Consider the following 15,651-nt stretch of genomic DNA (forward strand, 5'->3'; position numbering starts at 1 on the left):
TTGATATCAGCCATGGTGACATTAACACACACAATCCACTGCAGGAGGAGTGTTTGAGGCACAAACTTTTGGCATTGACACTCCTCATATCATAAATCCTATTAGAGAAACATTCATAGATGAGGTCAAATTTCCACGGTTTGGATTGAAATAAACTCATTTCAGATGTGTGAACATTTTGCAGTTGATTGAGTATTATTATATTAGCTTACTAAATTACCTTGAAATACACACAAACAAGTAAAAATAGATAAATAGATCGAAAGATCGATAGATAGACAACGGTTATTATTGTACAAAATGAACTTCTATAGTTCCATTGTAAGCAAGTCGATTCCTGGCTGCTGTGAAAGCAACAATACTTTCATTGTTAAATGTAACATCCACCTTGTGTAACGCAAACAGGCTCTGTTCACGTTGGCCGAGTGCGCGCGCGGGATGGGCGGGGGCCATCCATCCGCTCATTTTGCATATGAGACCACGCACGCTTTATAAGAAGCTGGCGGACGTTTCAGGGATGTCTTTACTTTCACATCTTCAAGAGAAAACCCGAGCTTCGAAGTTCTTATCGTCTTTCAGTTAGGCGTAGGGATTATCTAAAGAGACGCCTTCATTCATCTGAAGAGCAGCAGACCGCTTTCCACGATTACTTATATAAAATAAAACTGAGAAGGCACTCTCTCAAAATGTGAGTATAAGTTTTGTGCGTGTTTGTTTCGTTATTATTCTATCTTTCAGTGCCTATCATATATCTATATGTTTTTTTTTTAATAAACGATTTATTAGTATTATATTAACTACCTACATACTACTGAAAGATTGAATGACTGTTTGTACTATTAAAACACTGTATATGTTATAACAACAATATTAATATTATAAAAACCTATAATAGGGCTTATGGGTAGCAACGGATGTGGTTTGCACTATTTAAATCCTCACCTCATTCAGCTGAATCATTCAATATGTTAAAACAATTTGACATAAATAGCTACTCATTTGATGCTGTCATAATGTTACATTTACATAATCCTACGAATAAAACAAATATAATATTCAAACCTAACTGCTTGTGTATACTGTTGTAAACAGGATATAATGTCACATCTTCGACTAATATAAATAACATATATAAGTTACAATAAAAAACGCATAGTTGGATTCAAGGTTATATTTTTCATATATTGCCTTGTTTTATTTATTTTTTGATAAGCGGCCGGCTAATAATCAAATAATCACCATTTGACTGCAAAACTGTTATGTATTGTTATTGGCTACTTTCATTCCTGCAGTCACGCGTGACTAGATAAGTATCTTGTAAAGTAAGACTGCCAGAACTCTTCCTAAAATTGTTTGTGTAAGTGTTTATATATATAAAACTGTATCATGTATTCCATGTAAATATAAATAGTATCCTAAGATTAACGCAGACCAACACGAGTCATGTAAATAAAAAATGTCATAAACTTCACATGATTCCAATGTAACAACACATTGAATTAAATCTCCTGCTCCACGCAGTTTAACGGATTATGTCCCAATTAGGAAGAATCGCACTATACTTCACGACTTTTGGAAGAGGAGGACAAAAGGGAGTAAAACAATGTTGAAATGCTGCATCATTGCAAGTTATGTTAAGGTTTAGTCCAAATATTGGTGACATGGTTAACGCATTAGCAAAACTTGAGCCGTACATGAGACCACGAACTTTAATTCAATAATGACAAATGTTGCAGAAGCTATCTTAATAGTTATAAGATTGTAGCTGTATAAGTAGGATTAAAGGAATCTAAAATATGATCATATAGAATAATTATATTGTGCGTATAAGGCTATGAAACAGCGCACTAGATGCGGGAAGGTAATGTAGTAATGGCATGCCACGCTAAGAGCAGGACTTATATGGAATTAATAGGCATGGGTGTGTCGATTTTATATTATTGATGGAAGTGGGCTCTAGGTGGTCACGAGGCTGAAGGAGTTGACATTATCGCTCATTATTGTTTAGATTGGGTTGTGCCTATAGAGAAATGACCCCACCAAGAGAGCGATAGGCGACTGATATTACAAGACGACGAAGGACATCACTTCATGTCGTCCTGGCCGTAGTCGCACACTTACTGTGCGCGTTCAGAGGAGAATACGCTACTCTCATTTGCAAGCTGGAACTCGAGAGACAGGAACGGATGGAGCTTATGTCGTTGAGGGCGGGAAAAAACAGGCCCTGATTCGTGTGTCAGCTTCTGGAAAAACGAGCATTCAAAGATCAACCAAAAGAAAAGGTCCAAGGAATCAACCCAAAAGGCAATAGTACGGGCCACACGTAGTGGGAATGTCAAATCCAGCTCAATGACAGCAGCGTCAACCTCAAATTCTCTTCATTGGAGAGTGGTCCACGGGTCTGCGAAGACAACTCAAGACAATTCCTGCTCTCCAGGCACTGCAGGTACTAACACATCTCATGAATCACCCAGGAGGAATAGTGCGCCCGGAGATGTAGACGTTGTGATGGTCATCAAGTCGGTAATAACCCAGTACGATCGAAGGGAGGTCATACGGCAAACTGCGCGGCCAAAGAAACACAACTGTGCGCATCAACGGGAACAGAATCAAGATGATTTCATTCTGGGAACGCTTCAACGAGGGAAGAAGGTGTCGCGAACCATCAGAAGGCTTCTGGAATAGAGGGGATTACATCTACGGGAGACATTGGCAATGGGAACTTCTGCGCACAGGTGTTAATTACAAACAGGACCAACAGAGGAGATCCTATACTCATCATCAAAAGGGGGTTCTACCACCTACTGCGGAAACACCGATACGTCTTAATGCGACGCGACGTGTCGTCAGCGGTATCCCAAACATCTTGGAGTATTCTGGAAGTAGTCAAAGACTTGAGGACCTCTTTGTCGGCGACGTTTCCCTTTTTAAACCAAGCCCAAATTTGCCCCAAAAAGCAGAACAAGTATTACATCCCACAAGCTTTGTATAATAAGACGCTCTACCCACCGTACGCCGGCGGAGGCGGTTTCCTGATGGATGGAACCCTGGCTCGTAAACTCTACGGAGCTTGCGAAACTCTGGAACTCTATCCCATCGATGATGTGTTTCTTGGAATGTGTCTGGAGGTGCTTCAGGTGACCCCAATAAGGCACAACGCTTTCAAAACCTTTGGGCTGGTGAAGAATAAAACCAGTCGACTCAACAGGGAGCCGTGCTTCTTTAAGAGCCTGATAGTGGTCACAGAAAACTGCTCCCGGACAGATTTGATTAGACCAAGTGTGGAACAACTGTAGTCACAGTGACTTGATCTGTTCGCAGAAGATTGATTCTTGTAGTCCGAGGGGCTGAAAGCGAGCGTATGACTAGCACGTTTACTGACCAGTTCGAACACATGTTCAGAATTCATTTCATAAATGAAGGAAATGAAATGAAGGATTGCTGAGGAACTTTGAGGTTACTCAAATCGACACACCAAAACAGTCTCCTTTTTGAGGCGATTTTGAACAATATTTTAAATAATTAGTACCAAATGACATTGTAAACTGTGAAAATGTGTGAAGGTTAATGTACGCGGTTTTTGGGAAATTAAGGCTACAATACTAAAAATAGCACCCAAATGAAAGTAATCTACTCGTCATCCTGTTGTCTACGATTTTCTTTCTTCGTTGAAGTATTTTGTAAAATGCAATGAAAGTTCAAAGCGGTCTTGTGGGTTTGGGACCTGCTGACTTCAACTGTATAGACAAAAGACGTACGGTGTTTCAGGGTGGGCAAGGTGTAGATCATGGCAGAATTTTCATCTGTGGAGGGAACCATGACCTCATGTCACAAGACCAAAATGAGACTTGTCCCAAAACAGAAAGGAAACACAAGTCTCTACCTCTCACCCATTTTTTTTGTTTTTACTCTGCCCTCTGTGATCTAATGTTACCTAAAAAGGTTTTAAAGAGTGTATTCATCAAAACAAGATCAATGTTATTTCTGCTGCAAGAACATACATTCCTGAAATTACTATAATCTATTATATAATATATATATATATTATTTTGTTAGAGCTAAATGCTTCGATATGCATCAAGAGGTTTCATCTCTGTGTGTAGCTTTTTTTTTTTATTATTTTATTTGCCCATAGACTTGCGATGTATTTGGTTAGTAGAGGGTTTATTTTAAAACCGTGAAACACTCACACCGTTCGGGAACATGAAAATGCTGGGACTTAATTTATGAAATACCCCTTACTTGGTTCTGGAGGAGGCGGAGAGTCTGGTGTAGGATATTAAATTGTACTTGTAGGTTAATGCTAACAAGGAATTTGTAAATCCAAAAACTACAACGGTCTGAATGTGTAAAAAATGACTGTAATGAACAAACCAAAATTTGAACAAATGGGATTCGTATTTGTAAATCAAAAATTCTTCCAAAAAGCATCACAAAGTGTTTTGATTATTCCTTTTTATCCGCTGTAACAATAATTTTCAAGTAAAAGAACAAAAAATTAGCATCTTTATATTAAAAAAAAAAAAAAAACACCCAGGCTACTTTCTTTTATGTGTATTGATTTTTTTTTGCATTTCTACATGTAAGTTAGGCTTATGTCAGGATGCTAATTAGTAAATAAAATTTGTCTCCGGTTTGATTTTGAGAATTTCAAAGTTTATAGTAATGTATTTCAAATATTCACATATATTTTGGAAAATATATTAATTATACGACATAGGTTCATATATGTCAATAAAAAATACAAAAATATTTAACATGCAGAAAAAGAGAAAAAACACTTGAACCTTTGACACACAAATACCACACAAGTAAGTCTCTCCATGTTACTTATTTGCTTTTTTTTTTAAATATTTCAATAAGGCTTCATGGGATGTACTAAAGAAGCAACTAAATACAGTGTTAAAAGTAGCTACGAATCAAATACTATGTTGTTTTGAATACTAGATCACTGATAAAAGTTGACTATAAATGGTGTATGATTTCTTGTTCGCTGTTCTTTAGTCTTTGTTTAAAATCAAAATGCTGCTGAAATACACACTTGCAAAAAAAGGAAAAACTGAAAAAAAATACAGGGGAAAAAAGAACAAAAACTTATTTTTTTCCAAAAACTGCTAAGAATAGATATGCCAGGCGTTTGACTTGAGCTTCAGCAATCCAACTGTTTGACGACAGTAGACTTGTACCTATGAAGATAATTCCGTAAACTGAGATCAAGTTATGCACAAGAGCACAAAGCCACATGACTGTCATTCCCCAAGCTCAATGAATCAAGCTTAGTGCAGGTTTAACAGTTCACCTAAATCTCAAGAATAAATAAGATGTGCTGCTCTACTGTAAATTATCAGCTTTGACAATGCCTTTAGACATTCATTCTGGAATGAAAAGGCAATGACATTCTTGAGGAATGTGCTTTAAATTTCTGTCAAAATTGTGAAGAGTGCCCAAAGGGATACTCCGCAACGTCCTCCTATCTAAAAACAAACGCAAACAAACAAAATGGCACTGTGGTTTAAACCCTCATTTGAGATTTGAATGTTTGAACCATTGGAAAATGCTCGTAGTTAACTGATGTCCAAAACAAATTAATTGTAATAAAGCGTAACAATAAAATAAAAAATCATACCATCCAAACCGATTATGGAACCGAGATGGACCCAGAGAATATGGTGAGATCCCAAACCAGGTGGAAAAACCGAAGTGATTCTTTCCAAAAAGACCCCGCTGATCAAAGCAAAAGGTGCTTCTACTAAATACTGAGCAAAGGGTCTGAATACTTAGACCATGGATATTTCAGTTTTTCTTTTTAATAAATCTGCAAAAATGTCAACAATTGTGTTTTCTGTCAATATGTGGTGCTGTGTGTTACATTAATGAGGGAAAAAATTAACTTAATGATTTTAGCAAATGGCTGCAATATAACAGAGTGAAAAATTTAAGGGGGTTGAATACTGATACTCCGTACCCACTGTATATATATAATACAATAACTGTTTTCTATTTGAATATACTTTAAAATGTATAATTCCTCCAGTCTTCAGTGTCACATAATCTGCAGAAATTATTCAAATATGCTGATTTGCTGCTCAAGAAATATTTCTAATTATTATCAATGTTGAAAATATTTGTGCTGCTTCTTATTTTTGTGGAAACCATGATACAATTAATTTTTTTCCATGACTCTTTAATGAATAGAGAACAGCATTTATCTGAAACGGAAATCTTTTGTAACGTTTAATGTCTTTACTGTCACTTTTGATCAATTAAATGCTTTATTGCTGATTAAAAGTATTATTATTATTTTATTTATTATTTCATCTTACGGATCCTAAACCTCTGAACAGTAGTTTATATCTTTTATCTATCATACATGTCAAATTCAGAATCATTAATTGTACTGACAGTGTGACCCACACAGGCTTTCGAAGCTCAAACACTGAGTAAGTAAAGGTCCTTGAGGGCTCTGCTGTCCAGCTGTGATCACTGAGAGTAGATGAGGGGCTGCTGGGGTAGAAACCTGGTATTCACACAGAGCCTCTACAAACCTGTGTTCCGATGCTGGGACAATCTGACCGTTCGGCCCACAGAAATGCTGGAAATCCTGTTCCGACAGTCAAACTGTACAAAACAGTCACTCGACGTGCAGGTGGCGAAAGCGTCGGGTGTCGTCGGCGCAGAGTGTGTCAGAGGAGGATTTATTAAACATTCTTTGCATTTTGCGTGTGTTTATCTAATACCGAACAGAGCTTCAAAGTTAACACTATAAAGCCAAGATATATAACCGCATTTACACAATACGCTACATTTTGCATTAAGGCGCCAAAAACTTAACGTCACTCGAGAATGTTTGAACCTTTGAATAAGATATATATATATATATATATATATATATATATATATATATATATATATATATTATATATATTAGGTGGCCTATTTTAAAGAAATATGGCACACTTTCCTCTCACCAGAAATTTTCACCAGAAAGCTCGAGGCTGCCGCGTGCTTTGACAAAAACCCACATGAGGTTAATAAACTTAGGATTTCCTTCCTCACCACAAGCCCTCTGTCTTTATGTGTTTCTGTGCTCTTTCTTGAGGAGTCTGCCATCATCTGGCAACCTCTGACATTACACGATTATTACTCTCTCTGGCCGTTTATTTATTATTATTTTTTAATTATTTTGTACTTTTTTTATTTTTTTTGTGGGTGTTTTTTAAATTTCATTTTTTTATCAGAAAAAAACCTGCTAGATTGTGTTTGACAAAAAAAACAAAAATACTTACAAATTGTTCTTTTTCTGATTACCGACACAATTGATTTACAATTTCAACTCTTTTAGATTACTTTTGCCCAACCGTTTTCACATTGATTTAAAAAATTTTTATGTAGCATAATGTATAAAAATCAACGGAAAAAAATATATTCGTTTTTTGTAATTAAAACAAAATTGCTTATTTTACTTTAAATAAAGGGTTTCCGCCCGTAAAGAAAAAAATTAAATCGTATTTTAAAATTTAAAAAATTTTTTTGGGAAACCCCTTTTTTATATATATTATAATATATATTATATATAAAAAAAAGTATTTTAAAGGGGGTTTGATGTGTTTTAAAGTTTTCTTTTTTTTGGAGTTTACAGGTCGTGAATAAAATCCCTAAAGTTGCAAAGACAAAATTTTCCAACCAAGGAGATTTTTTTAAAATTTAAATTTGTCCACCCCCTCCAAAAACCCCTTTTTTAAACACCCCCCACTTTGCATTTTTTTTTGGCTAATGCAGAGCTGACCCTATTTTTTTTATTTTTTTTTTTGCATAAAAAAAGAGTTTTCAGTTTTCCATTGTTTTTAAAAAATGACAAAAATAACTTCTGCTTAGTTTTCCAATTTAAAAAGAAAAAATAAGGGGACGACTTGATTCTTATGGAAAAACGGGGCTTCTGAACCACGGTGGTATTTCCGTGTCTACATTTTAAGTGTGGTATAAAAGGGTTCCCAAATAATCACTTTTTGTTTTGTTAACCCTTTGAACAGTTAATTCTAAAAAATTTTTAAACGTCATCAAAAGAAGCCGTTATACACAAAGCAGGCCCTGAAAACTTTTCCCTCTACAAAATTTGGGACTGAGGTGGGGAATTTAGGTGAATTCTGTGAAATTTAGATGGGGCTACAGTATGGCAAAAAAAAATTGAAAGCTTTTAAAGTCATGACACTTCAATAAAAAAAAAAATTTAAATTTTGAACAAAAGTTATTGCATGTTATTAAATTTTTCAGTAAGAGAAGGGGTTTTGGGGGCTGCTTCGGGGCTTAATTTTGTTCGTTATTAGGCCCGGTTTGGAACTGCTAAAAGTTACTTTTAATGGTAATTTTTTTCTTATTAACAAAATTACAATACTGAAAGACATTTTTCTCAGGTAAGCATTTATCTTCCTAGCGGGTGTTTCAATAATTACATTTTTGCATTCACTCAAAGTTTTGGCAAAACCAAACTGCGGAGGGTAAGTAAAATTCGCTGTAAAGTGGGAGCGACCGGGGGGCAGGGTTTGTGCAAGGTCTAAAACCCTTTCCCTTGGAGGCTACTTTCACAAAAAACAACGGTTTTCAAAAAAATGATTAATTTGTTACTTTTTATGGTTAAAGGCCATATGGGTATGCCTGCAAAAAACGGCAAATCCTTTTAAAGGGGCAATTTTGTATTTGGCTAAAAGGAACATTTTGGAACCCTTATTTTTATATTCTTTTTTTTTTTTCCCGATTCACAATTGTCAAGGGCCGTGGGAACCCGTGTAAAATTCTGTAACCAAACATCTCAAACGGTCGGGGTTCGACAAGTTTTTTTGAATTTTTCACAAAACACAAGAACTATAAAAAAAATCACAACAAACCAAAGAGTTAAAAACCAGTTTTATCAAAGGTTTTTTACTTATGAAAAAATTTAAAATGGAAAAAAAAAGCAAAAACCCCCATCAAGCCCAAAATTTTGTTGATGCAAATTTGACTTACCTTAAAAACCCTTGTTCCTTTAAACCCTTTAAAAGATTTTTCCCTAAATCTAAAAAGGCGTCAATTCCCGTATGTTAATTTCTTTTCCATAAAAAGGGCTGACATTAAACAGCTCTAAAGCCAATTAAAAAAATCGAAAATTAAATAATTTGAGGGGAAAGGGGGGGCGGGGAGAGAGAAACGGCATAAAAAAAAAACAAAAAAAAACAACAACAACCCCTTGCATGTACCAGTCCCCAAACCACAGAGCTAATTACAACATTCACATTTAATTTTCACGCGGATGGTTGGGACATTTCAGAACTCACACAGTTAAAAGGGAGGAGGGGTCGGGGGTCACGTAAGTTACTGATGCTTCCTGGAATGTCCTAGAAACGCCTGACAAAGTGGATTTAAGCAAATGGAAACAGTTCAGTTACAGACTTAATCATCAAACTTGATCTTTTCCCTGTGGTCGGTCCCCAACCACCTCGCCCACCTGAAAACAAGAGCCTTTAATTTATACAGCTCAACCAAAACCTCAATGGCTCACAAATAAAGCCTCAACAAATTAAAAAAAAAAAGAAATCAAACATGGATTTCATTAACATTAGATTTAACTAAAAACAGGCTGTTAAATAAATGTAAAAATTATATTTATATAAAACTAAATTAGATTTAGACATATTTAAGTAGATTACATTCAAGCAGAAATATTAGATTTAACTAAACTAAAATTAGAAATCTCAATAAATCTCAAAAACTCATAAAATTGAGATTTAATTGAATACTAGATTAACTCGACAAACTACTATAAGTTTTTAATCAATGTAAAAATTTGATTTTATTAATGACTAAGATAAATAGCACCACTATTTATAAATAATTCAAGTACTTACAAAATAAATATACAACTATATAAATATCACTTCCATTATTATTAATAAACTATAGGAATGGTAGAAGTCTATATCAGTAGATGGACACTCACCGCCTCTTCCTCCTCTGAAGCCCACCGCGTTTTTCCTCCTCGTCCTCCTCTGAAGCCACCGCCTCTGCCGCCTCGGCCTCCGAAACCACCAAACCACCCGTCCACCGCCTGGGCCTCCGAAACTCCTCCAAACCTCCTCTGCCCCTCGGCCGCTTCGCCCTTGGGCTTAGCGTAGTCCAGGTGACTCTGTTCAGTCGATCTCTCCGCTCCATGGCTTCTTTGGCTGCCTTGCAGTCTCCTTCGCATCGAGTCTACGAAACCAAACCTGGGGCGGGAAAAAGTATTCGGGAAATATTCAGAAGGAAAAGCAGCAGCGTTAACATATCAATCGTCTCCATCAAACATGGGTATATCCCAGTACAGTGGACCACCGGTTTAGCTGTGAATCCATACACGCCACTGGACTGACAGAGACGAGCTTCATGAAAACAAAACACGTGAGAGTATCAAAAACGGCCGTATCTCTTCGATGATCCGGGTTTTTCTGTCGGTGACGATTCTGGCGCTGACGGCCTCCTTCAAAAGCTTCTTTCAGAGAGTGATCTGTGGTGTCCTCTGACAGACCCTTGACAAACAGGGTTTTTGTTGGCCCTACAAACAGAAGGAAAGCAGTTAGCATTCGTGAAGGTTTAAAAAAAAAAAAAAAAAAAAAAAAAGGCTGGTAAAACTTGAGGAATAAGAGGCAATCTACAAACCAGAGCCTCCTCTTCCTCCTCCACTGCTGCGATCTCTGTCGTCTGACTGAACTCTAATCGGATACTTCTGCCCTCGATTTCTGTGTGTTGCAATTCTCCAGCGCCTCCTTGGCATCCTCCACGCCTCAACTCCAAAAAAGCAAATCTGGAAAAAAAAAGAAAAAGACATTAGACCAAAGCAAAGTCAGCACAGCAAAAACATCAAGACACTTGAATGTGGCTATACTCAGGGATGACAGCATAATTTTAATAGTGCAACAATTGGCCTGTCCACACATAAATTGGTGTGAAATATATTTTGAGCAAAAGGCTGTTAAACGCCAACAAAAATTTGCATGCTGCTTTTTTCCTCCATTATAATGTCAAAAACTGACCAACCAATAAGATTCATGCTTTTTGGTTACCACAAATAGCAGAACATTATTCCAGGTGTCAAAAAAAAATGTAAAAAAAAATAAGCTAAATTTAGAAATGTACCAGTCTTTTTTTTTTGCTTTTAAACGCCACCTACTGGCAGAGTGATTCTGAATTCTCCTTTAGCCTGTCAAATGTTTTCCCTTTTTAGATATTGGTCTGAATAGACCAAGTGTGTGCTAAAGAAGCTTTGGATACCAGCGGTTGTAAAGTTTGAATGATTCCTTAACTTCATGCAATCTGAATCAATTCTAAAGTGATTCAATCATTTAAGTCAAAAAATATTCTTCCTGGTGTTCATTTAGTGAACAAATTGAAGGAGAAAAACACATTTCCATCTTGAAAGGCCATTTAGGCCAAATACTTTGACGAGCCTCATTTAAGCCTTAAATCATCCTAATCAACTCCTCCTCATTCAAAACACGTGTACACCGGTCTGACTGCATGAAGCACCTGACCTACCCCTTCGGTCTGCCGTTGTTCTGTGGTACTCTGATGGACACGGCCTTCTCAAACACACTCTGGAGGGACTCTTCATTCGCGCTGAACGATAGGTTGTTTACAACCAGGATTTTGTTGGCTTGACCAACGGCTAAATGAACAGAAAACATTCCATTAACATTCACAATAAAAGTCAAACCAGACAAAACTGCACCCAGCTGTCATCATTACTCACTTCTGCTGCCCTGCCGACTCTTTTCTCCGGTGAAGTCTATGATGATGGAGCGGCCCTGAACATCCGAGCCTTGCGCCTCCTCCATCGTCTTCTCAGCGATCGCCTCGGACTTAAACTCCAGGTATGCGATTCTGTACCCAAAGAGAATGTCAGTCAAGCATTCGCTTAAAAGATGCATTTTTAATAATGCAAAGAGCCACGGCTTAGTCTTACCCTCTGCTAGAACCGTTGCTGCCCATCGGTATCCTGATATCAGTAGCCTGCTCAAACACTTCCTGCAGTTCCTCCTGCGTTATGGAGTAGGGCAGGTTCTTCACGAACAACGTGCGTGCATCTCTCTCTGAGGGAAGAACGGTGATAAAACGTTGGCGTCTGCGAGCTCAATGTGTGACTACTGCACAAGCGACAGCTCCAGATCAGCACTGACTATCTTAAACCCACACGGGAGTTCGGGAAAGTGAAAAGCTGTCATCATTTCTGGTTTGATTTGCATTCAAAGCGGCAGCTGAGAGACGTTACCTTTTTTGCTATCCTGAGAGTCTTCTTGCTTTTGGCTTGTCGAGTTTCACCGGTTGGCCCATCAGCTTCTTGCCATTGAGCCCCAAAGCCTTCTGATCTCTTCCTCTGACGCAAAGTCAACATAACCAAATTTCCTTCAAAAGACATTATGAAGCTTGTATTAGGAGTCAAATCAACAGCCACAACCCCTTTACAATGACAACACTGATTTAAAGAGTACATGCAACAACAACTGTCTCCTTACTTGCTACCGCCAAGTCTGACGTCCTGAATTTCAAGGCCTTCCTTGAGAAGAACTTTGAGATCGCGGACTTGATTTCATCAAAGTCTTTATTGGAGTTTAAGTTGCCCAAGAAGAGACTGAAACCTGAAAATTTACAGCAACGTTAGTTCATCAACCCAAGACAAAGAAACAGCCTCTTTCCCTCTTCAGCCAGCATCAGATTTAACAAACGCTCACATCACACCTTTCAGTATTAAATCCCTTGAATCATCACATGTGGTTAAATGCACAAGAACGGAAGCGTACAGAAGTGAGGTCTCACCTTCGCCATCAGTTTTAGCTTTCTTAGCTGGCGGCGTTCCCTCTCTTTTTTGGCCTCGGCCTTCCTTTTCCCTGGAGTGACGGGGGTTTCTGAAGAACAAAACCCAGAACAACGGAATTAAAGAACTGGACGTGACCAGCGCGGTCAAGCTCCAAAAACAAAACGCCACGAAACCATCGTAAATCAGGAGCACGACACACACTGTGCTGAGAAGAAACATATCTTATTTATTAAACGTAGGATGAAAGAGTATTTTTTCTGTTTCATACTGTATAAAAACACTATCTGAACTCTAATGAAATGCCTTCAAAACATGTACACTACTTGTATGCACTTACAGTGCGGCGTAAAAATGAACTCAAAATATCCTATTAACTTCACTGTCATACCTTCTTCTCTTTGTATTCCATTATTATAATCATCATCCTCCATAGTATTTTATTTTGGGTCCTCCTTCGCTTTCACCATTTCCTGCCTTTTGCCCACATGGGAGTCGTGTCCATTTTCCTCCTCTTCTGAAAACACAATCAGATTTTAGACAAACATATAAGATGGGCGTCAAAGCTTCGTAACTGCAAGCATCAGTCCATAGAGTCATCAAACACTTTCACTATTAAACTTCTTTGAGTATCAAGTTATATGGAAGCTCTTAAAAGAAAAAAAATAAATAAATTCTGTCCTGTAACACACACCATAATCATAGTCATCCTCATCATCTTCATCATTAATCAGGCTCTCCTTACGCTTAGCAGGTGCTTTTTTGCAGCAGGTGCGCTTTTGGCTGCAGTAGTCAGCAGTCTTTTTAGGGCGCGGGCTTCTTCCTCTTCAGACTCATCTACAGTCAAATTGGAGACGGTGATTAATGCTGAAAGGTGGTGCACTCCATGGTGGGAACGACTGGGGTACTAGTCTTGGATTGGATCATGAGAGTATTTCTCACCATCGTCTCAAATAGGGCTCCTCAGCAGGAGCAGCCTTCTTGGCAGGAGCTGCTTTCTTTGCTATGTGGCTTTGGCAGGTGTGGCTTTAGCAGGTGTGGCTTTCTTGGGAGGAGGCGGTGGCTCTTCCTTTCCTGATTCGCCATCTGTGAGACAGAGGAAATGGCTGTTAGAATGTATATGGTCTCAAAATCCCACTTTCAGGCACAGGCATCAATCCGGGGGCATAGTTCTATTACCGTCGTCCCTCCCTGTCGTCGTCGTCAGATTCCTCTTGCAGGCGCAGCCTCTTTGTGGAGTTGCTAATTTGGCAGGGGTTAGCCTTCTTCTTTGGGAGAGCTTCCCTCTCTTCTGTTAAGGAAAGAACGGAGAAATGATTGGATTTTGCGACCTTCAGACTAACACCACGCCCTGAGAGAAGACCATCATGAAAACATGGGCTTACCAGATTCTTCATCATCATCATGATCCTCCTCACTCTCCTGTTTGGCTGGCTTGGCTGGGCTATTGCTGCTTGGCGGAGCTGCTTTTTCTTTGCCACAGCTTTGGCGCCTTTGGCGGCACCTGCGGATCAATTTAAACCCTAACGATTTCTGCATTCACAGAAGGGTCAGCGGCAGTTAGTAGATCAATTCCTCACCTCTTCTTCCTGTCTCGCTGCTATATAAACAGAGTCCTCTTCCTTCCTTCCGGGAGGCGGAGGTGCCTTTTTCTTAGGAAGGAAAGCTTGCTTTTTAGCTGCCTGCAAGCGTTGAGAAAAACTGATTTGTGAGGACTGAAACCAATTTAGTGACAAATGCATTTTTTTTTTTTTTAAAATTGTTGCAATTATGCCTATGTTTATCATGTTTCCTGAAACACATGCAACTTTTTTTATCATCTGAAATGTGCCACTACTTCTATTCCAAAACAACTTTCAGTTTCGCCTTAGTTTTATAATGATACTATAAAATTTTTCCATTCCTGTTTGAAACACCACTAAAGATTTAGAGTGAAGGGAACTAAAAATACAAGTTTACAGTTTATTAACATTTATAATGTTTGCACATGGCTTGCACGTGACTATTTCCGTGTGATAAACTGTGGGGAATAAAAGCCACTTGTGTTTTTCGTCTCGAAATAACGGGCGTTTGACTTTTTGCAGAAAACATTTTAAGTTAATATTTACAGATGATTGTTTTAATTTTAACTACAACAGGGCTGTTCGGTATAGAAACAGGTGGAGGTGCAGTTATTTTTTTTTATATTTAAAAAAAAAAAGAAAAGAAAAAAAAAGCACTTTTTAATTACTTATTGTATTCATGCATTGAACACAAATAAATACAAATAAGTAATAAACTAATACACTCATCTCAGTGCTAGTATGAGACACAGCAAATGTTTGGAGGTGTGGCCTAATCAAACACCATTTGATCGTTTTTATTCGAAAAGCATCAAAGAGCAAAAACATCTCTTATTTTTATAGATCATTTATGCGTATTCGCGTAAAACTTTAGAGCGGTGAATTTGGTAATTGCAAATTTTAGTTAGTTATCTTGTGTAACTAGTATTAAATAACTGATCACTTAAATAAAACCACTGATCAAAAGGTTAACAAAAAAAAAAAATAAAAATTACGTCCGAGTATAGAAATGAGTTTAAAAGTTTATTAAAATGAGTTAAAAATGAAGTTGAAAAGCACCGCACTGCGCGTTAAACTCCCCGCGTGGACGAACCCACGTGGAGTTCTCGTTACACGTGGAAAACCCACATGCACGCTATCCAACAGGCTAGTTTATGAACACACGTGCCAGGCTCGCATATTATAATCACGCAAATCACACAATGTGCGTTAACGACGCGCCGCGGTTTAAAGCACCGTGTTAAATGTCCGCTCATCCGCTTCAAAGAGCCA

The 15,651-nt window shown here is 37.9% G+C and overlaps 1 protein-coding gene and 1 pseudogene across 1 annotated transcript; one reads left to right on the forward strand and one right to left on the reverse strand.

The window, feature by feature from the left end:
• The window catches only part of LOC122135031, a 46,369-nt pseudogene extending 43,073 nt beyond the window's left edge, over nt 1–3,296 (forward strand).
• Nucleotides 3,297–5,149: 1,853 nt separating this feature from the next.
• Nucleotides 5,150–14,356, reverse strand: LOC109057757 (nucleolin). Its single transcript, XM_042712483.1, is given in 29 exon segments — nt 5,150–5,186; nt 6,403–6,517; nt 9,929–10,000; nt 10,003–10,176; nt 10,179–10,221; nt 10,408–10,446; nt 10,448–10,483; nt 10,485–10,561; nt 10,666–10,707; nt 10,710–10,751; nt 10,754–10,791; nt 10,793–10,810; nt 11,542–11,671; nt 11,756–11,886; nt 11,969–12,095; nt 12,275–12,309; nt 12,311–12,371; nt 12,374–12,408; nt 12,519–12,564; nt 12,567–12,641; nt 12,820–12,861; nt 12,864–12,908; nt 13,209–13,334; nt 13,512–13,578; nt 13,581–13,675; nt 13,773–13,823; nt 13,826–13,923; nt 13,997–14,108; nt 14,203–14,356. Coding segments are annotated over 29 exon segments (2,163 nt in total).
• Nucleotides 14,357–15,651: the final 1,295 nt, after the last annotated feature.

The sequence above is a fragment of the Cyprinus carpio genome, chromosome A22 (genome assembly GCF_018340385.1).
Source record: "Cyprinus carpio isolate SPL01 chromosome A22, ASM1834038v1, whole genome shotgun sequence".
Taxonomy (NCBI): Eukaryota; Metazoa; Chordata; class Actinopteri; order Cypriniformes; family Cyprinidae; genus Cyprinus; species Cyprinus carpio.